At 42.5% G+C, this 23,052-nt stretch overlaps 1 protein-coding gene across 1 annotated transcript in view; it reads right to left on the bottom strand.

The window, feature by feature from the left end:
- Positions 1-23,052, bottom strand: part of gpc5a (glypican 5a) — a 69,605-nt gene that overhangs the window by 43,490 nt on the left and 3,063 nt on the right. The window contains exons 2-6 of the mRNA XM_071518117.1: positions 22,353-22,514; positions 1,968-2,428; positions 1,414-1,647; positions 327-460; positions 34-159 (exon numbers count right to left, since the gene is read on the bottom strand). Of these exons, the coding sequence (XP_071374218.1) occupies positions 34-159; positions 327-460; positions 1,414-1,647; positions 1,968-2,428; positions 22,353-22,514 (1,117 nt within the window). The remainder of the gene's footprint in view (positions 1-33; positions 160-326; positions 461-1,413; positions 1,648-1,967; positions 2,429-22,352; positions 22,515-23,052) is intronic.

The raw sequence follows: 23,052 nt of genomic DNA, 5'->3' as shown, positions 1-23,052 counted from the left end.
AAATAGTGTATTATTGAATTCTCTGAGACAAACCTCTTTACAATATCGGCTCCATTCCAGCAGGAAAGCCCATCTCCCGAGGCCAGCTCACTCACACACAACTGATCCGCCAAGCCTCCATAGTACGTGCGGTAGAGGCGAAGACTGTTCAGAAACTCCCTGTCAAACCAGACACATGCAGGCACACAGATTATCCATTTGTCTTTTTAGACAGTATTGTACCTATGCGTTTGCAGTTTTACACACTAAAGCAAGACAATCTCACAGCCAAAATGAGAGTTTCCCTCCCTTCTTTCCATCCACACATCTATCTTTCTCCCACTTACTTTCTCCTGACAGCGAGCGAGTCTCCTGACTCTCTGACAGAGGCTTTAAGAGGGATGGATTCTCTACTGCTGCTGTGCTGGACACTGACAGACTGTGCAGGCTTTCTGCTTGGCGGGCCACACAGTTTATGCACCTATTGCACCCAAAGAGAAGGAGACTTTAGACACAGATTTCAGTTTGGACATTGAGAGAGAAACAGGCATTTTAAGCCTTGCAAATCTGTACTGGTGCACAGCTAATCTGCCTCATTTTAGATGGCTGAGTGAAAGATGTTTACACCAAGGCCATTAGTGCAGCCAAGCCTCTCATCTCCAGTTTCTGAATGTCACTGTATGTGCAGCCTATCAAGCAGCAGTGACACTAGCCATCCACTAGATAGAGCTGTGGTGTCTAAATCAGTACAGCAAAAACAGTATAGTCATTTCCAGGAACAAACAGGACAGTTGTGCTGTATATAGCACATTGTGATTGATTCATCCTTTTATTACCTACCCTGTGGCATTCATTTACAAGTGAAAACAGAAAAAAAAAGTTGCCTGTTAGGATAAAACTTAAGTTTAGACTCAGAAACAAGCAGCAAAATGTAAACTCATTACTTGGGTATATTTCTAAAGTCCTAATTTAGGTAAATGAGTCTAAGACTGAGGAGTAGTTCTGGACACTCGTTGCTCTGGATTTGGTCTGAGTCCTGTTCTGGCTGGCAGTTGGACTACTGAGTTTCTGACCGCCTCGGAGCTGCCCACATGTATTTCTGGAGAGTTCTGGCCTGCTCTGGTCTGGCTAACCTGCTGTTGTGTGGTATGTGCAATTTCAAGGCATTTATGCTTGGTCTCTGAACCACATATCTCTCTGACAGTGAGCTAGCAGCTGGAGTAGCAGGATGAGTTCAGAATGAATGTCTCTCCGGGAACAGACCTAGAATGCTTTAATCTTTATCTTTCCTTCTCCAATTTTCCCTGACAGATTCACTGGCGATTGACTGACTGTTCATTGCCCCCTACAGAGCCTCAACACCACAGTTTAACGTCTCCTCCCCAAACAATACTTTAAGAAACAAACTAAATCTCTCCACAAAGAGGATTTGACCTGTGCTGAGAGGCGGGGTCCATTTTTTTGAGCATGTGCAACAGCGTCATGAAGCAGTGTGTGAACTCCTAGAAGCACTTGCTCCAGGTCATGGGTTCCTTGCATCCGTGCCGACAGGCCTTCCAGCGAGCGGACAAACTCCCTCCAGTGGGTATCAATCTCTGCCATGCTCGCCAAACAGCCCCGAATGACGTTCAGGCAGTAGCCCATGCAGGGCTTGGACTGGGTTAAGCCCTGCGAAGCAAATTACAGTGGGAGCACACATAAAGAAGAAATTATGGTAAAAGTTTTCATTTACTGTAGGGCTGGGCGATATGGTTAAAATTAATATCATAAAATAATCATAAAGATGTTTCATACCTAATTTTGTCAGTTTTTAAATAAAATGTACTCATTATCATCAATTTAGACAGCAGAATTGTGTATAACAATATTCCAAAATCACCATATCATCACAATATGATTCCACTGAAAGACGATAAATGATAATATTGAATTATCACCCAGCCTGAATTTAGTGTGATCCATAAACTCAGAGAAACATACATTCATACCTGGCAGTGAGGACAGTAGTGCATCTTGAGCAGCGCCCGCCGACACTCGCGACTGAACTGCAGATGGTCGGTGGTGTTGATGACCTCGATGCCAAGGTGCAGCGCCTGGAGCAGAAGCTTCCCAGAGATCCCAGAACGAGCAATCTGATTGGCCAGGAGGCTGGGTGCCCCGCCAAACGGTCTCACTTCACGGCTTGACGACCTCACGCACTCTGCGTAGCCGGGCGCTATGTCACTGAGGCCCGGGTTGATCAGGTGATTGTAGACCAACGGGAAGAGGGCGTCGAAGAATCGCTGGACCAAGTCGTCCACGCTGAGCTCAGAGCCCAGCAGGAAGAGACCGATGTCGGTGAAGAGCTCGCGCACCGGGCCGACGGCCTGGCCGGCCATGTTGCGGTACGACTCCTGCAGGACGGTGTTGGTGTGATTCTCCGCCTGCTTCATCAGAACCTCAAAGGTCTCTGTAGGAACAGAGAGAGGGAGAGAGAAAGAATGAAAAAGAGAAATGAAACAACAGAGGGATTGAAACTTATATTACTGCGTTCTCTCCTTTCTTTAGTTTTATGTTGTTCATGCTGCCTGTTGCCTACTGCCACGAAAGCCACACACTGCCATTGTCAGGACTGTGTAAACAGTTCAGCTGGCAAAGAAAGGGAAAAGTCAGCGGTTACAACAACTCAGTCTGGAAACTACTATGCTATAATATGAGCAGTGCTATACAGTGCTATAGAGAGCTATAGAGAGCTATAATAGGTCCTCCACCTCCATTAACCCAGCATGAGTACAGTGGGTGAGATCAGAGAAGAGAAGAGAAGAGAAGAGAAGAGAAGAGAAGAGAAGAGAAGAGAAGAGAAGAGAAGAGAAGAGAAGAGAAGAGAAGAAAAGAGAAGAAAGGAGAAGTGCTATACAGTGCTATAGAGAGCTATAACAGATCCTCCACCTCCATTAACCCAGCATGAGTACAGTGGGTGAGATCAGAGAAGAGAAGAGAAGAGAAGAGAAGAGAAGAGAAGAGAAGAGAAGAGAAGAGAAGAGGAGAGGAGAGGAGAAGAGGCCCAGCAGGAGCTGCAGCCCCCTGTGTTGCTCCTGCTGGGAAGGAGATGTAGAGGAGCAATCGCCTGCAGCACAGCCTGACAACTCCATTCTTCCCCAACACTGGGAGAGAGAAAGAGAAATAGTGGAGAAGCAGAGAAGAGAGGGAGGAGGAGAAACACGACAGAGGAGAGACAGCAGCTTAAGAGACGGAAATGGAAAGGGAGAAGAGAGGTTGAGAGACAGAGGATAGATAGAGCAAAGCCTTCACATTAATTCTTCAAAGAAAAGGAAGTACTCATAATCATGTCCCTTCCTTCTGCATACTACACACACGTGTGCAGGCTTCTTACACAAGCACACACACACATACACACACACTGCGCTTTACAAAGATAAGGCACTCACTTTCAGCTTACACACATATACTTGCTGTCAAATCCTCAGCACACTTTTTTCCCCCCACAAACTATTTTTTTTATCACCTCGAAAGTCACTGTCCAGCAAATTTTGGTCAGCTGCATTTGACACAAATGTCTGACGACTCCTGAAAATGCTACTGTGTGAAAAACAGGAACAAGGCCCGTACTCAGGCTGCTGCATCAGCCACACGAGGCACGAGAATATCCTGCTCTTGCTCCTTTGTCTGCCGCTGGAGTTTATCCAGCGCTGTAAGCAATATCCAGATTTGCTTGTGTGTCTCTCCGTGTATGTGTGTGTGTGTGGGTACAAGTGTGTGTGTGTGTTTTGTGTAACCTTGTGGCGTCCAAAATTCACACCAATAGGCAACATTAATGCTCAAGGAGGACTGCCAAAGATATACTTGAGGACAGGATGGCAAAGCACATGTTTTGGCAAATTTTGTACAGAAAGTAAAGTGAAGTGCACTTGAGAGATGATAGCATTGTTTTTTTTTTTCATTACCCAAAATAGCATTGAGCATGATGTCCACTCAGAAGAATGCTCAGATGCATATTGTGTTTTAGCGACTTTATGTTTGTCCGGTTTGCCATATACATCCTGAAATAACCTCAGCACAGGATTCAATAAGAGAAAATGTCTCTCATTAAATCAGTCCACCAAGCCTGCCTTTTCTTTTTCTTTCTTTTTTTTTTGCAGAGTTAAGACCTGAACCGTGGCTTTTTCTAACATCATCATGTGCTTGTCATGGGTTTGCAGGGCAATGGCCAAGGTGAAGGCCTAGAGCTGCCTAGGGGGCTGAGAGGCTGTGGGGGGAAGGGGGGGGGGGGGGGTTTAGGGGGTCGAGTGGCGTACAGTATGCACTGACGTGGAGAGATTGACCGAACGCCCCCTGGAGAGGGGGGACTGAAGGGGGGAACAGAGAGAGGTGTCTGCATGCCTGCAGGCGCTCCGTCCCGAGCAGGCAGAGCCGAACACCGAGGTACCAGGAGGCGAAGTTGATCACAGTTCTTCTGTGATCTAACAGGGGTGTCAGACTGAGATCTGAGGCCTGGAGAAGTGTGTGTGTGTCTGTGTGTGTGTGTGTGTGTGTGTGTGTGTGTGTGTGTGTGTGTGTGTGTGTCTGTGTGTGTGTGTGTGTGTGTGGATGAGAGAGCTGTAAGCACTCTAAATTGGTCAAAGCCCAGCGTGAACGAAGAAAATGATAGAGAATGAGTAAAGAATGACAAAGACCATAATGGCGGCTGTGGTGGCACGGTGTAGGTGCGGTGTGTGTGTGTGTGTGTGTGTGTGTGTGTGTGTTGCATGAGCAGGTGAAGGAGAGGAAGAGAGAAGGAGAGAGAGAGAAATAAAGATAGATGCATGTATATGGTATACAGTAAACACTCTAGATTGGACAGAGTCTAGAAGAAAATGACAAAAGTATGAAAAGAATGAAAATGACAGTTGTGGTGTGTGTGTGTGTGTGTGTGTGTGTGTGTGTGTGTGTGTGTGTGTGTGTGTGTGTGTGTGTGAGTGTGTGTGTGTGTGTGAGTGAGAAAGAGAAAAAAAGAGAGAAATAAACAGAGATGCATGCATAGTAAACACCATAAATTGGGCAGAGGCCAAAAGAAAATGACAAAAGAATGAAATGATGATAGTTGTGGTGGTGGTGTAGGTGGTGTGTGTGTGTGTGTATGTGTGTGTGTGTGTGTGTGTCTGTGTGTGTGTGTGTGTGTGTGTGTCAGTGACTATGTGAGAGCACCAGAGACAGACAGATAGACAGACAGAAAGATAAAAGGAAGAAAGGAAGACAGGCAGGCAGACAGACAGAAACAGAGAGAGAAATAAAGATAGAGATATGTGCACTACTAAAGTGAGGGATTATTCCAAGCATTTGATGTATGAAGGAGAGCAGGCAGAGTTGCGGAGGGTCCCACAGGGATTACAGCACGTGCTTCTGGGGGGTTTACCAGATTAGATTGTGGAGTTAATGAATCCCACCTGTCAAACTGCACAATGAATGACTGTGTGGTTAACAATTTCCTCTCTGTTTTCTCTCTGTCTCTCACTGTCTTCCTCTCTTGCGCTCCCCTTTGAAGTACGTCTTGTCACAGAGTCAACTGCTGAGGTTCATTCATAGGTAGGAAAAGGCAGGGTCCAAAAAATTGATAAAAAGTTGAACTGTATTGGAGGAACACCCAGGTTGCTATAGCCGTCAAATCAGTGCTAATAAATTATTTTGCGGCAAAGAGAGAGGGTCTCTCTCTCTCTCTCTCTCTCTCTCTCTCTCTCTCTCTCTCTCAGGCATAGACCAGCAGTCAGGCCTCTAGGCAAGCCTGAGGACACACATAACAGAGGGAAAGCAAAAAAGGAAGAGGGGTGGGGTTCAGATAAAGGTATCCTTTCTTTAAAACCTTTTTGAAATATGTTCTATTTCTCTTGAAATAGACCTTATACTTTTCTTTAATTCTGCCCTAATCCTAGAAGGCTATGTGAAAACTCGAATGTCTCTGATTTTATTAGTTTCATCCCATTTTAGAGTAGTAATGGCAGGACAGCTGTCTGTTTCTGTAACTAACAGCTGAAGGTAGTTTGATGTCGTAAACTTCCAGTATAAAACATGTAAAACATGTAAAACATGTAAACATGTAAAACCACCTGAAATCAGGAGGCAGCTGGACCATGCATCTGCCTGTAGGTGTGTTTCTGTTTGCTTATGACCACAAAACCAGTGCCAATGAGGATACTAATGCGCCTGGTTTGCCTGTGTGTGTGTGTGTTCTGAGTGTCAATGACCCAGCTGATAAGAGGAGAGCGGACATGTTTGCATTTCTGGCAGCAGGAGGAACATTGAGAAGGGAGGGGGGTGTCACCATGATAGAAAACACTCTAATACTTAGGAATGGCTCACACTGCTACTGGAGGTCTGGTCTGACTCAATTACCTAACTGGACACATGGTGGGAATCATGGTTAATTTGAGGTGAAGAGTAAGGACTGGTGTGTGTGTATGTGTGTGTGTGTGTGTGTGTGTGTGTGTGTGTGTGTGTGTGTGTGTATGTGTGTGTGTGTGTGTTGGTCGGTAGATATTCACAGAGAATCTGAGAGACACTGAGAACAGCGTCCAACTTTGTAAAAACAAAGAAAGATGGTGAAGATGATAATGAATTTACATTTACATGAGTACAAAATGGCTTCATTTATCCCAAACTCGGATATCTAAACCAACTTGTCCAGCTGTATAACAAACAAAAATATGTGGCAATACAAGATATACTCTATAACTTGTACACAAATTCATTGTTTCAACATTAAGTGTAGGCTGTTTTCGAGTAGAATGTGTGTATGTGTGACATTTTGAAAATTGATTTCAGTGTATTGCAGCCTTCTGACCATTTCATTGGTTCAAATGACATTCATGATGTCATGTGTGATGTCTATACATCATGCCAAAATACAATTGTTTTACAGAACACTGAAAAAACCCTAACCCTAACCATACTTAACTAGTATGTCACTATAAGAAGCCATTATAACATGTCATCCATCAATTTGTAGTGTCTTCTCCCTCGCATGCTCTTATGCTAAATTATGTGTAATATACGAACAATTAATGTATGAATGCTTCTGTATCACTGGCTATTATCCAGATGTATTGGCAATTATACACCAATCGCAAAGCCCTTTCAGTTAAATTCCACAGTAGCTGAGCTTTTGCCCATGTCTAAAAGGCTTTTCAGTATGATCCCATTTTCTTCCTTTCTCACTTAATTGCTGCACTTCTCATTTTCCTTAATGTAGGGTGATCCGGTTAACTGTGACAGGGGGAGCTAACCCACTGATGAGTTATGGTAAGGTCAGGGCTTCTGGCAGTTGGCAACAAAACAGAGGAAAGGATTTGTATTTCTCTCTTTCAAGCTTTCTCACTCTGTCTCTCTAGCTCTGATTTCTTTGGAAGATAACAGCAACATTAAAACATATGTACAATATGACTATAATGGCAGTTGTAGTATAATAGTAGTACTAACAGTGTAGGAAAAGCCAATAGAGGAATTGATAAGAACATGTTGGGTGTTGCTTTCTCCACCAGAGGGAGACATTTTTTCTGATCACTGTGATTTTGACCATGCAGGATACAAGCGTACTGTAGATTGAGACTGACTGAACATTCAGCATGATGTTGCATGCCTCCTCCAACAATTACTCACCATTTCCAATAGCAACCGCAGACAACAGATACATCACTTTTCTTTTCTTTGGGTAAATCTACACACTTTTCTACATGAGGTACAGTCAAAGAATATTAAAGAGAACAGCCCCGGTGTGATCCCTGAACAGATATGTCCACTTAAACCATTCACTTAGGCTAAAATGTTATAGAAGTAGGGATGTTAATTTTCATGCAGCAGCAGAGTTTGTCCCATAACCTGAAGATCGCAGGTTCCATCCCTACAACACCCAAACATGTCCATCAGAAAGTCTGTCAAGTCTCTGTCAATATTCATCAGCTCCTACCTGCTCACTCACTGTAAGTCACTGGTTTGTTCTGGCTCTCAGCTAAATGCCTAAAATTTTTTAAATGTAATTCTAACCAACTTGCATTGAAACACATTTATTGTCATGTGATATTAAGTTGACAGTGAGAATAATTTGCCTTCTACGACTTTTCTAAAGCATCAACCATATTAAGCATAAAACATAATCGTTAACACATTGATACAAAGCCAACATATGGCAAATAAAAAGATCACACTAGTTTTGCTGCACTTCCTAAATCTCCTAAAGCTAAAATACTTGCTAAAATGGAAACACATAAACAGATGAGCCCATTTAATGTCTCACCAGGCCCTTGTAGTGTTTTGATTAATGTTTGTCTAATGCCTCCAACTTTTACCCTTTAATATATTTGGCTCTTTTGTATGAACTGTAAAACTGTGTGTGTGTGTGTGTGTGTGTGTGTGTGTTTGTGTGTGTGTGTGTGTGTGTGGGTGCGTGTGCGTGTGTGTATGTGTGTGTGTGTTTCTATTCGTATTTATGGAAGTGTCATCGAGGAATGGGATCAGTCAGCCACAGTAGGGATGAGGATGAAGATGAGCCTTTGTAGCTGAAGACCCCTATTAAATAGACATCAAAAGACCAAAAGACTCTCCCCCTCTCTCTCTCTCTCTCTCTCACTGTGTTTGTGTATGTGTGTGTGTGTGAGAGACAGAGAGAGAGAGAGAGAGAGAGAGAGAGAGAGAGAGAGAGAGAGAGAGAGAGAGAGAGAGAGAGAGAGGAAAAGGGAAACATATTGGGATGCGCCCATAAATATGCAGAATAATCTGATTGAAGAGATCAGTGTCCAAAAGAATATCAGCTAAACTCTTTGTTTGAAGCTTCTGTGTTTCCAGGTTTAAAGCACTGGGATGCCACCAGTCGACCTCGGTGCCGAGCTGTTGAGCAACGCAAAGATGGCTTTTATTAATGTGATTCATCTGCTTTGAATGGCTGCGACCACAAGAGAAAAGCCCAGTGACATCTGATAGGCTGCAGAGCATCTAGAGAGAATGAGTCAGTGGCTCTGTGGCTTCAGCTCATCCCAGCGCAGAGACACACAATGGAAGTCAATGACTTACAGGGTGGCACGCAAGGTACAGTCAACAGCCAAGTATTTGTTCATTATGCACATCAGAGGAGGAAAAAAGGTGCCCGCACTCTCCATTGTTCCAGCACATAGTTTGCTGACAATGTTTTGAGCTCAAATGTTCTTGGTTGGGCCAAACTAGAAATGGTTTGACACTAATGCCTGACAAAAAGTCTTTGTAGTCAAAATGATGTATTTTGGAGCTATTGAGTGTCTGAGCTCTGTTTTTTTTCCAATTTACATTGTTTTTCTACACAGTACCAGTACTAAGTGACATGTATTTCACCACTTCCCAGCTTTGTCCATCAGAGGGACCTAAAAAGCATTTTGTTTTCCCTCACAGCAGAAAAATACAACAACATTATGTGCCACTGCTCAAGTTGTGCCTTTCACTTCTGCTTCTATTATAGATCGCCATTCGTATAAATGACTGCAACCTTGTTTTAGATTTACCTAGTAATAAATGGGACTATTTTAGTATGTAGTCTGGCTCCCTCTCGGGCTGTAAACTGGGAGCTGGGCTAGTCTGACTGAGTTCTCCTAACACACCAACACACTCTAAAGCTGCTGGACATGGACAGTAAAAATAAACCGGTTTGTAATCTCCGCGAGAAGCAATGGTAAACATTCAGAACATTTAGGCACTCGTTCAACAAAATTCACTGAATGCAGACTTGCTGAGGGGTTTCGATAACAACAAGAGTTTCAAATGATCGTGTTTCAGCATTGCAGGCACGGAAAATTGTCATATAAACGAGTTAGTTCTTGAGGAAAGGCAAGCAGCCCTGTTATCACATAGTCCCACCAGCAGCAAGAGGAGCTTACTGTCATCCAAACACAACACACAGCTTCTGGAAGCAGGCTCCAGGCTCGAGCTGCAGAGCCATTTTCAAAATACCAACCATACCTGGCTGCCACACTAGCTGGCCATTCAGAAAACCGAAGAAATTATGAAAAGAAAAAGCAAATAAATAAGGATTTGCATCGAGGCAGCATCATACACACGTGCACAAACATACACACACACACACACAGCCTGGCAGACGGCCCTGATTTAGCAGTAGACTGGGGTGTAGAGACTATGAAAGCCCCCCCTGTTTTAGAAGTCGAAAGTGTTGGTCACTGTGTGAATGAGTGGGCTCAGTATACCTGCCTGCTCTGATCCACTGTGCAAACCAGGAAGTCAGACAGGGCCTTTTATGTGTGTGTGTATGCATGTGAATGTGAGTGTGTGTGTGTGCATGTGAAGGGGAATACTGAGAAAGAAATAGAGAGGGAGAGAACTCCAAATCTGGCCAAGCCAACCGTCACATATCAGACTGTTTCTCTGTCCAAGCTTAGACCTTTTGGATTGTCTGTCTGCCCCCCTTTCAACTCGCCAACAATAGCACCACAGACACCGCCGGACCGGCCAGTCTGACCTGCACAGTGCCCAGAAAAAGGCTCCTGAGAGGAGTAAAAAAAATAGCCCAGGGACCCTTTCTTTTTCCTTCCGTCTTCAGTTTCAATAAAGGGGGCATTGTTTTAAAAGCGAAAACAGTCGTCTGCACCGAGGTGTTACAGGAGTGTGTCCTGGCTCGAGTGTTTCTCAAAGAAGGGAGCGGGGTGAACTGTGATTTATTCCCTAATACTTTCAGCTGGAAACTAATGCTGTAAAGGCATTTTTCGTTTAACTAAAAGGAGAGGAGAGGAGAGGAGAGGAGAGTTAAGACCATAAACCAGCACCATTTTTATCTATTTTGCCTGGAGTCAGGCTCAGCTTGCCATCAGTCCTTATCTCCAATTGCTTCCTCCTCCACATCAACAAACAAGCCCCTCCCCATGTACATAAACAGTCGACAAACACTCACACAAACACACATTTAGCCAGAGAAAATTCAGGCCTCTAGTCATAAAGCAGATCAGACTAGACCCACCTGAAGTAGAGCAAAAGCCACTTGTCCCTGTCTGTCTCTCTTTCTCTCCGTCTCTCTCTGCCTCTCTCTCTTTCCTCCTGAAGGCTTAAAAGTCAATATTTGAGGATCTGTTGCAGCTCTCGAACACTTCAAAGAGCTCAGAGCTCTGCTGTGAACACAGCCTTTAATATGCCGTTCAGGAAAAGAAGCAGAGAGGGTCAATAAAGTGGGGCACAAGTGCTTCTTGTCGGAAAGAAGTGTGTCCGTGTGTGTGTATGTGTGTGTGTGTGTGTGTATGTATAGGCCTCATGTCACTTCATACATGCTGTATACATGTAGAAACACAGCTCAGGTCCGGCACACATTGACTGACTTGTAAAGGCTTCAGAGGGCACAGACACACACACACACACACACACACACGACAGACAGAGAGAGAGAGAGAGAGAGAGAGAGAGAGAGAGAGAGAGTTAGCTTTAAGAGCCAGAGTGAAATAATAATATCATAATAAACCTTTCATTAGCTTTCAAAGGTGGCTCTGTGTGAGGCTGTTGATGGTTTCCTAAGGCTGCCCTTAGGGAGCTGTTATATGCCAGCCACTAGTGAGGCAGTCAAGAGGCTGCCGCATGCTTGAATAGAAGGCCTGATGCACACAGCACGTCGGTGATTACTCTATTGAATTGGATAATTACATTAGATTAAAAAAAGATAATATATGGAACATTAGGTCCAAGGGGCTAAAAGTGGTAAGCTGTATAATTTCATTCCATTGACCGGCCCACAAAAGAGGAGCCATTATGTTATTGATGAAAATGTTAAAAGTTTGTTAAGAAAATGTTAAGAGTTTATGTGAAAAGCGATACACAAAGTGAGCCAACTGGAGCAAAAACAAGCTGTAAGATGCTGCTAAGGGAGAAATCTGAGGCGGGGATTACAAAGTTGATATCAAACAGTCTTATCATCAGTACTGAACAGTCTATCAGACTCTGGCAGCCCGGCTGTAAAAACAACATTCATGTGTCACTCATGCCAGGATGCTGATGTTGAAGGAGGACAATTATGTCATTATATCTGCTATGTAGAACAGGACAGGATGAGGGGGGACAAAGAGGAGAAGAGGGGAGAGGGTGGGAGTAGACAGTAGGCTTGGTGTGCTGGTGTGTGTTGCTGTGTTTAGGATTTCATCGCCCAGACGACTGCACCCTAATCCCTGGAGACTCCTTCCTTACTTAGGAAATGCTTCCTTCCTTCAGACTGACAGAAGAAGTGATTTCTGTTCTCCAGACAACTACAGTGAAACAGAGAAGAGTGTAGAAGAGAATGGATGGCATTTCCACCTTCAATCCTAAGAAATATGCCAGCCAAGTGTCCTGGTGAACCTAAAGTCACACTGATGTTTTCATAACAAGTGCGATATAGTTGTGCTGTACTGTCCGCAGTTTCTTGTCAGTATCAATTGAGAAACATTATGTTAATTCTTCAGTCAAATGTTCCACAATATTCAAGTATAGCTTTAATTTGTACCTTTAGTAAGATAACTGAATTATTTAAGGGATTTCAGTTAAAAGTTTATGTTATTGCTACTATCACGAGATATTTTATGGGCTTCGACATTCAATCAGCAAATCAAAGTAAAATGGCTTGTGTGGAAATCTGTGAGTCTCAGCTCCCATCATGGCTATATACTGTTAACTGTAGTAAAGTCTGTGGCTGCACAGTCAGCTCTCCTGCACAAACATTACACTGGAATATTACACTGTTGTTCTCCACACCGCTCAACACTATGTAAATCTCGAAAAGGAAAAACCATGTAAAGCTGTCATAAAGATTCAGCTCCTATTTAGCAGTGTGCTGTATCATCTAATCTCGAGCATGGCCTTAAGATAACAGCCAGCAGCCATAAATCTCCATTTCAAACGGGCACACAGGAGACAAACAATGTAAAGTGCTGACAAGTGTGTGTATTTTTAGGGCTCATCTCTATGCAGTGAGTGGCTGCAGCGCAGTGCAGTGTGTGTGTGTCTGTGTGTCTGTGTGTGTGTGTGTGTGTGATAGAGAGTGAGACAGAGACAAAATCTGAGATAGACAGAGAGTGAGAGAAAGTTTGTGTGCATGCTGGCATGTGTGTGAGGCCCGCTGTACACCCATAGGACAAAGCAGTGGTCCAATATTTAAATAAGAGTGTGAACCGCACTGGATCTCAGGACTAACAGCAAATTGAACACACACACACATACACACACACTCGCAGAATGGGTGGCCGGCAATTAGCTTCATCTCTGACAGCATAACAGTTGAGGCATTCAAGGGGTTTCTCTTTTCTGGGTATTACAAATCATTTATAGAAAAAGACAATGTAACAACTGCAATTTATATGTTTTAGGTTTCTGTGGTTCAAAAGAGTAAAACTCAGCTAAAACATGAAAAAGAGCTATATCCACCCTCCACAGAGCTTTGTAAATGAAAACATGATCACATACATGCAATTAGCTACAGAGAATGGTCCCTGCGTCACTAACCGGGCCAGCATGTCTAATACAGTAGCTGCTGCGGGAGAAAGAGGAAAAAACAGCCTTGCGGTGGTTAGTCTGACTACGTTGTTTCATTGCAGCAGCCCAAACGGCTGGATTGTTGCAGGGTATTGACTCTGAATAATCCCGCTTCACTCTAAATCCTCATCCTCTGACTTCAAACGCTGTGGAAAGACTTTCAATAGAGTCTGGCACCCTCCCAACTTTCTCTCCATCATTCCCTCATTCTTTTTTCGCTTTCTTTTTCACTCTCTGTCCTCCCCTGGATCAACTGTCCAGCCTTGAATCACAAAGCCAAGCCCAATTCTGTGGGAATCTCGAGGAGGCCCCTGCTTTGGCTGGCGCACACACACACACACACAGACACACACAGACACACACTCTCACATTCACACTCCTCTTGTAAGGAGCGACAACAAAGGAGGCACGGCTGTAGACCTGGTGGACAAAGAGTGTGTACTAAATGAAAGGTCCTGGGTTCACACAAAGGACCAGAGAGCAGGTTAGAATTGGATTTGAAGGCCAGCTGTGAGAATCAACCAATAGAAACATTAAACATATTTAACCATCACTTCATCCAGCATACTCGATATACTCACTATCTATCGTACTATTCATCCTCTCAGGTCTGGCTGGGCGTTGTTACTATTTAGAATCGTTCATGCAGCGTTTCAGCAAACCAAAGCCTGCAAAAAATCTCCATCTTAACAAATCATTTAGTCTATTATTGAGTCCTAAAATTGTAATTTTCTTAAAGCAAGTGAAAAAAAATCTCCCAATGGGGGTTAGATAATTTCACTTGTTTCCAATGCAAATGAACTTGTTTCAAGAATTTTGTAGAATCAAGTTTCATTTTCTTGATACTAGTGTAATGATCTGCCTTATTCTGACTTGTTTCAAGATACTGACTCACATTCCCAGAAAATTCTTGAAAGATGTGAAACTGGATTGGAAACAAGTGGAGTTATCTCACACTACTAGAAGAAATGTCTAGAAGAAAGGTTGAATATGAGACTATATGACTTTTAGCCAACCAGGAAGCCAAACAGGTTAAAACGAATAAACTCTAAGATGCACATGTAGCCATTCAATAAAGCCAGATCTTCCTGTGCAAGTTCAGAGCCACATCACGCCCCCTCACCAATAAAACGCTCCAATGGATTTTTATCTGTCAGACTGGGCGTCCCACGTAGAGGTTTAACATTTCGGGAACCATCTTTGTTAAAAGGACTGATGCTATGCTTCGATGGTGTTCATGGGGGGAAAAAAGAAGGTTTTAAGCTGATTTTTAAATCTATATCTCACCAGGTTGGCATTTTGGAGAGCCAGCACATGGGATTAGCTCCAGCCCAAGGTGCAGACATATGCATTCGTCATTCTTACAACCGCCAAAAAGGCCAAATGACTAGGTGTTACTTTCAGTTTTTTTACTCACAGTCATACTGCAAAACTGATGAAACTTACATCTTACATCACCCCTTGTACTGTGGTACCAGGTGTTTTCTCATGACTAGAAAATGCATATCTAAAGAGAACAATTTGAGGAAACAAAACTGCAACTTGTGTAAGAAAGGCTGGAGTTTCTTGAAGTGAATGTAACATTCGTTTTCGAGAAAAGACAAAAGATCCAAAAACACAGAGTCCTATAAAAAGCAGCATATTTTCCCTGTGTGAGGCCGACAGCCAATTTGTGACCAATATAGAAACTTTACTGGAAGGGAACACTATGTTACTGTAGTCAGTGATGCAGTGCTACTAAGGGCTGGTCACAACACATTATCTGTCCTGGGTCAAAAATTACTGTTTAGAGCTCAAATTCTTGGACGGATGTGGATCGCAAAGGAGCAGTTAGGTAAGTGTGATGGATATTGCACCATGCAGTCTGAATACAGGGTGGAGTTTGTACCCTTAGCTTTCATTTATCTACTTTTTGCTAGAAATTCCTAGAAAACGGACTGGAAATCATACTGGAATATTAAAGCAACTTCCTTGGAAGCTTGTTTATCTGAAATGCAGACTTCTGAAGCAACTGCTACAATCAACAGGCAGAATGAATAAACTGCAACAATCCAAAAACATTTTCTACTATTTGTGAAAAGCATAAAAACCACAGCTTTCATCACGAACATTAATTTACACCAAATTTAAGTAACACCAAAGGAAAAGTAACACCGAAGGAAAACACCAAAGTTTTTGGGAGATTGGCCTGTTGGTCAACTTACCCGTTAACACCAAAATCATCCATGTGTCCCCGGTAACTCATTCGCTCTGGTGCTCCATGCTAACACTTTAGCATGCACTATGGTGAGTGATAGACGTTTTAGTAATAAAAGGCTGTTAGTGTTGTTTATTATATTTTTAATTACATGGTGTGTAGATTCATAATTTTACAAAATGAAATATCATTACCTCAAAAATATTTTTAGAACTATTTCAGGTGAGCAAGCACATATTCAGCTGTAGCCCATGGATGATTTTGGTGTTTATGTTTTTAGCACTTAGCGGGTAAGTTGACCAAGTAATTTACCTGGTCTCAGTGCACATCTGACTTCCAGCCAACCATCGTAATATAATCTCAGCGACACAGTCGGTGTTGTTACAAATTTTTGGAGTTGCATGACTCCACACGTCGCACATTAAATTAACCATAAGGGAAACAAGTGCAGTCAGTAATTTACCATTATTTGATTTTCAATATGGAAGCCGCACAAATATTTTCAATTAATTAATCACTGATTTATGGGGATTTATTATATCCTAACTTGATTACTATTTACCCCCACACCCACAAACACCCCAACCCACGAACCCACCCCACCCGCTCGCTCTTCTTTCTGTTCATCACATCAATAGAAATCTTTGTTTAAGCTTATTTTTGTGCATGTTTGCCTTTATTAGATAGCTCAAAGTAGAGAGAGACAGGAAGATTTGGGAGAGAGAGAGAGAGAGAGAGAGATGACATGTGACAAAGGTCCCAGGCCAGATTCAAATCCAGGACGTTGTGGTTACATGGTGCGCGCCTTAGCCAACTGAGCCACCAGGACGCCCCACATCAAGAGAAATGGTAATTGAGCTTGACATAAGTCTGGATGAAAGACTTGAGCATAACAAAACCAGACAGACAGAACGTTGTGCGGTGAAATACAGACAAACGCTGCAGCTAAACAGTGGAAAAACACCTGCATTAACACATTAACTCTCTGAGCAGCAGAAATCAAAAGAACTTTATTCCCCCCCTACAGAGACCTCCTTGTTTGGCGCTGAGTGTGCTGTGCTAATTTGACTGCTGATTGTGGTATGGGGCCACTGGCATTCAGCTACGTCCCTTTCTCAATTCAAAGAGTAAGAGACGGGTAGTGGACCCTTTAAGAGCTGTTGAACAAAAACACAACTAGTGTTTATGAACGCAAATAGCAAGTCCTAAGCACAACAAGCTAACTATCCAACATGCACTCCTGACCGCTCCATCTTACATTCATCAGCACTACTTGTGTTCCTCGCAAAACAACAGCTTCCAATTAGAGGCAGGGCAAATAAAATGCGAGGCTGACTACTGGATTCCTGTATGTTGACTTTGTTTTTCAGAGAGGAAACTGAAATGATGCATCGATTGGAGGGAAGACCGAAAACCTCAAAGTGTTAAAGTCCACAACAGCCTCGTCAATTAGAATAGCATCCATAGCTCTATAGTTTATATGAGTGGTTCTCAAACTGGCGGTCGGGACACCCCAAGGGGTCGTGAGATAATTTATGGGATAGGAAAAAAACATTTCTACTACACAAATTTATTATTGTGTAGTTTTTCAGATTTTTCTCAAATTCTTGCTTTTTTCTTGTGAAATATACTGAATAGTTTTCAGCCTCAAGGCTTCCTCTGATAAACAAAAGAAACAACCTGAGAAGGAAAAATCATTGTTTGGAAGAACTGTTCACCACTCTGCATAATGTAGCTTGTGGCCGCAAGTACGCATCACTTTGTTTTAAGGGGTCATGAGCCAAAAAGTGGAAAAAAGAGAACCACTGGTTTATATGATGTTTGTGACTATTCCTCTTATGTGAACAGTTGTAGTGTGTAGTTACACATGCAAAATGAACATAACCAAAACCTTCAACGTTTTAGTCCTACAGTATAGGTTTCCCATGCTGATTGCTGAGTTCTGTCATCCAGGTGCAATTTGACATGTAGACACTGACTGCCACACCAGAACTGACGTGACTGACCTAGTTATTACACAATCCTTACCTCCTTATATCACATAAGGAGGTGAACACTTTTTATATCATTTGAAGAAGCTGGAGTTCGCTTCAATCCCACAGTCAGCGCAAGGCAAACGGGAGCATAACATGCTGCTTTCTGAACCGTTCCCTAAATCAAAGTGTTGTCCCACAAGCAAGAGGCATTCCTTTGATCTTGTGAACCCCGGCCCTATTTACTGTGATTGGAGAGCTCCTCCTTAAGACGTTCTCTCAGGCATCTCAACAGCTGATTCATAGTGGGTACTAGCCCTGAGTTTTATTTGACTCCTGCCCCACGGGGCGCTGGGACAGCACAGGTTGGTTGCCATGGCTGTAAGACAAACCTGAGTGGGAGGAAAAAAGATCTCCCCTGAAGCCCCTCTCCTTGCTCTCAGCAGGCTGCATATTTGTGCATTGTGTGGACAATGTGCAGGAACCTTACAACAAATGAATGACAAACACACAGTCCGGGAAGACACATGCTGACAGACGAAGAACGAGAAAGGGAAAAAAAAAAAAGAAAAAAGAAAGTTATCCGCTAGAAAGCTGAAAGGCCGTCTGCCCCGACAGTATTCCATCAACTCTGTCTTTATTCTTTTTTTCTTTCCACCCCAGTTGCCCAGATATCTGTTCGCTGTGAAATGACTTCGAAAAGGCAGCAGTCAGGTTCATTTAAGGACAAGATATTGAAATGTTGTGGCACAGCGCTCAGAAGAAAGAGCAAAATGTAATGAGCCATTACTGCGGGATGAACCGCGCTTTGAAGCTCTAGCCATAATTAACAGCTCAAATGCTTCTTTCGCTTATTTGCATTACTCATTATGTTAAAGTATCGAGTGCCTTTCTACATAAAAGATTCCCTTGAAGGATTTTTATGTTTCTTTTTTGTTTCATAGTGACCCATTAAAACCACACAAACACGAGCACCGAGTCCCCCGGGAAAAACGTTTTAAATAGCAGTTTATAGGCTCATTTTATTTCCCAGAGTCTCCTGAGTGCTTGAGACTGTTATCTGTCTACATTCTTCTAAATTTCTTCATTGACTCTCTCTCTCTCTCTCTCTTGCTCTCTCTCTCTCTCCAGCTGCATCAAATAAAGATGCCTAATTGAAGGCTTTGCGCAAAACAAATGGGCACATTAGCCTGCCCCCTTTTAACTCTTGTTTCTTCCTGTCTGTGGCTGTAATGCATTATGTACTGTACGTGTTCTCTGTTGTCTCTCAAATTAGAGTGCAGGCTGCCAATCGTTCACAGACTCAAAGTTAAGGGGGACTTGTTTTTCTGCCCCAGCTCCACCCCTGCCTTTCTTCATCCTCCACTCCACAGGAGTGCCTTATGGGATAGCAGAAACTCATAGGTGCTGAGGGTAATTATTAACTCAGATAAAGTGATGGAGATCTTTCTTTCTTTCTTTTTTCTTTCTTTCTTTCTGCTCTGTTTCTTGTGAAAGAGCCTTCTGTTTTCTCTGAAAAAGAGCAAATGTGTCTTTCAATGTAAAAATATGCCATAATGTTATGAAATACGGTTCACAGGCATTTTTTCTTATGTTTGTATTTAGATTTCAGGGTGATTTGTAACATTATTGGCCCTTTTCCATGGGCATTAGAATAAGAAAACCCCCAAAAACTCTCAATCACACAAGATGAATAAAACAACAATTCACCCTCATTAATTCAGCATCATTGAGCACTGCCTAGATAGGAAAGACATTAAATGCTTGACTTGTATTTCTTTTATATCCACACTTGAACAGAAAAACAATTCTTTTGTCCGTTCTACTAAGATCCAGGAAACTGCCAGGCATTTCTGTCCCTCCATGCTTCCCTTATGTATGGTGCCGCACTTCGTTTTTTCCCTCTGACGAAGGGGCTTCTTGACTAATTGCTTTGGCCCTCTACAATCTCTATGGCAAAACAGAACAATGCCACGTGGGTGGCTCTCTTTCTTTCTCTCTCTCTCTCTGTCTCTCTCTCCTCTCTCTGTCTGTGTGTGTGTGTGTGTGTGTGTGTGTGTGTGTGTGTGTGTGTGTGTGTGTGTGTGTGTGTGTGTGTGTGTGTGTGTGTGTGTGTGTGTGTGTCAAACACTTCATAGACCATGAGTCTAAAATGTTTACATCAAACATTTACTTGGGACAGATGTAAGGTTTGTTGACAGCTCTACTTTGAAATGGCAACAACTTACCAACAATAAAAATGTAGAAAGGGGAAGTTTTGTTTGTAGTGCTAATTTTTACACGTATAATTTAATTCAACATATGGTCCAATACAATACAATAATAAGTCAGTTTCCCCCAACCATATATCATGAAGCTAAATGCAAAGTATATAGTAATAATGCAGTGGTTATCTACATAGTCTGATAGATAGGTGACCAATAACTATCAGACAAAAAACTCAATAAATCATGGAAATACCTTGGGAACACTACATGACAGCTATTTGTATCATACTGATGCTGCAACTTAGTCATTACACATGTTGCAGAAGCTCTGTTGCCACTTGTGTTATGAAACCTAGACGGTGGAAGCAGCCAGCAAGTTTGTTGACTGATGAGAGTAGATGTTGACAGGGAACTCTGTTTGGTTTGGCAAGAATGTACACTGGCAGCCATTCCAGGGATGAAACCATGTGAGTGCTGCTCGTTTTTTAATTATTTTCAAACAGCTAGTTCTTGTAGCCTTATTTGACCGTTGTCCTGTTTGGCCAAAACTGTCCTTTTGCGGGGTCCGTAAGATTGTTACTAGAGGTTTAAGCAGCAGACAGAAAAATACATGTTTATATATTTAAAGAGGAGCCTACATACATATAAAAAAAAAAAACCTTTCCACTTTCATAGCATTCACAAGGCCAGCAACTTTTGCAGCTTTGTTGTTAGCAGAGAGTATTTTAGAGGTGACATGCTCCATAAACTTCAGCATGGATTCTGAATATTGAATTCATCTTCGAAGCCTGAGACACAGAGCAGACGCATGAAACATCTGAGAACAAAAACAGGGCAATGCCCCTGCAAACCGCACCTAAAACACTGTGTTCATGCAGAGCTCTCCTATAAATCATTTGAGTTCAGTAGGAGGAGGATAACAGTATGTCTTTAAGCTGAGAGCGATCGTTAAAGTGAATTGGTTTAATGATATGTCTCAGACTGTACATTCGAGTCATAATCTCTGCATGTGAAGAAGCCCACCCATTTTAGCTGTTGTATGACAGCTATCAGTGAGACTGGGAGAAGTAACCCACACAAGGCAGGGAGCGCACACAGACAAGTCAACTGTTAAGTCAACTGTTCAACTGTCAGTCACTGCTGAAGGCTGAGAGGATGGAGAGGAATGAAAAACCCAAGGGAAATCCGAGGGAAGAGGGGAAGATGACCAGTTTAGCATAGCAGCCTGTTTATGGGCCTGAACTAAACACACTGAAATATGTAGGTGGCGATGGTGGCACTGATGATGAGGATGGTGATTATCTAGGATGACTGTAGTTAAGAGAGATTTTTAAAATCTACAGTGGAGCAGTTGATAAACTGGGTACAACCACACATGCAGTATGTTTCCAAAGTAGGTATACAATTTTCAAAAGTAATGAAAAACAAAGCTGTATAATTTTAGTCATTTTAACTAAATAATTCAATGTTCAATAGCCCGTAAATAACAGCTGTACCTGGAAACAGAAGGAATATTTAATAATACATTGAGTATTAATAATGTATACACTACCAGTCAAAAGTTTGGACACACCTGATTGAATGTACTATGTTTTTCATTATTTCAAAGCCATTTTGATCTAACGGCTTATGCTTAAATGCTTGAAATTTGTTTTTTTAGACAAATATAAATAGTGAAGTTGATGCCTGTGTATGAATTTCTTTCCAAAGCCTTTGCCTTTCCATTAAGGCAAAGTGTGGCTACTTTAAAGAATCTAAAATATAAGATAGTTTTGATTTGTTTAACACGTATTTGGTCACTGCATAATTCCATTTGTGTTATTTCATAGTTTTGATGTCTTTACTATTATTCTAAAACGTGAACAATAGTAAAAATAAAGAAAAATGTGTGTCCAAACTTTTGACTAATAGTGTATAAAAATGTATACCTACTTTTGAAACACCCAGTATAATCTTATACAGGTTTGTTGATGAGGTTTATGTAATTACTGCAGGACTTTGTATATGAGGGAAGCGTGCTACATAAATGCAATTCATTCTGATTTTATTATGATAAGACAGGGCAGAGGAGGATGAGATCCTATTTGTAATTGGCCCAGCACTTCCCTGTTAGACATTCACCTCTACAGACGGCCTCCTGGGTCTGCTGCTAGCACAGCCAACCTATCTAATCTCCAGATCAGAGAGTAGTGGTAGATCTGGAAGGAGGACAGACCCTGCTCTGTTTGTTCTGAAGTGGAGCCTCACTGCGCACACAAACACACACACACACACACACACACACACACACACACACACACACACACACACACACACACACCACTGACTGGTCCACTGCTTTTACAGCACCCACACAAACCTTAAATCCTAGGTGCACACACAGACTCAGATATACACACAAACACCCACGCAGCATCCGCACACTTACAATTATCCACATAAACATTTGCGCTCTTATCTCAGCAAACACGTATGAAGTTTTATCCCTCGGAGCGGCGATGCCCTTACCTTGAAAAGCAGCCACATTGCGTGAGATGAGAAACTTGAGGCTGGAGCTGGATGTCTGCAGGAGGTTCTGGATGTCTCTGCGGGCCGCCACCTGGTACCTCTCCTCCGTCTTTTTGGTGCAGCAGGTCAAGTTCCTGGACGTGCACACCTGGAGGTCCGACCCTATCGTTGAAATTAAACATCATGATCTTGAAACAGTATGGGTCGGTTCCCTGGACTAGGATTAAGGCTTCAATCTGCGGCCCTTTCTGTGAGGAATTTGCATGTTCTCCTCGGGGTGCTCGAGTTTCCTCCCCACATTCCAAAGACATGCAAGTCAGGTGGAATGGAGACTCTAAATTGCCCATAGGTATGAATATATGAATGTGTGTCTGACTATCTGTATTATCCCCTATGATGGACTGGAGGCCTGTCCAGGGTGTTTCCCTGCTTTCCTTCCATCAGCAGACTCTGAAAAGCATTAAGCAGGTAGAGAAAATGAATGAATTAAAAAAAAATCAGCTACGGATAAAGGAGAGCAAGAGGGAAGGTCTCAAAATGTCACAAAATATATGGAGAAATTGCCTATGTGTGTGTGAAACATCAGCAGTTGATGCAGATCTTATTAATTGTTTCAAAGCCAAAATGGAAGCACATATCCTTAAAACATAAAGCCAAAACAGTTTATAGAATAAACCAGAGTGGCTTTGGGATACAATAG

This window comes from Centroberyx affinis, unplaced genomic scaffold (genome assembly GCF_046629955.1).
Source record: "Centroberyx affinis isolate AG114_WGS23_722 - 3 ecotype Tasmania unplaced genomic scaffold, CSIRO-AGI_Caff_v1 ptg000554l_1, whole genome shotgun sequence".
Taxonomy (NCBI): Eukaryota; Metazoa; Chordata; class Actinopteri; order Beryciformes; family Berycidae; genus Centroberyx; species Centroberyx affinis.
The sequence above is the reverse complement of the archived record's forward strand: the minus strand, read 5'-3'. Positions and strand labels throughout refer to the sequence as shown.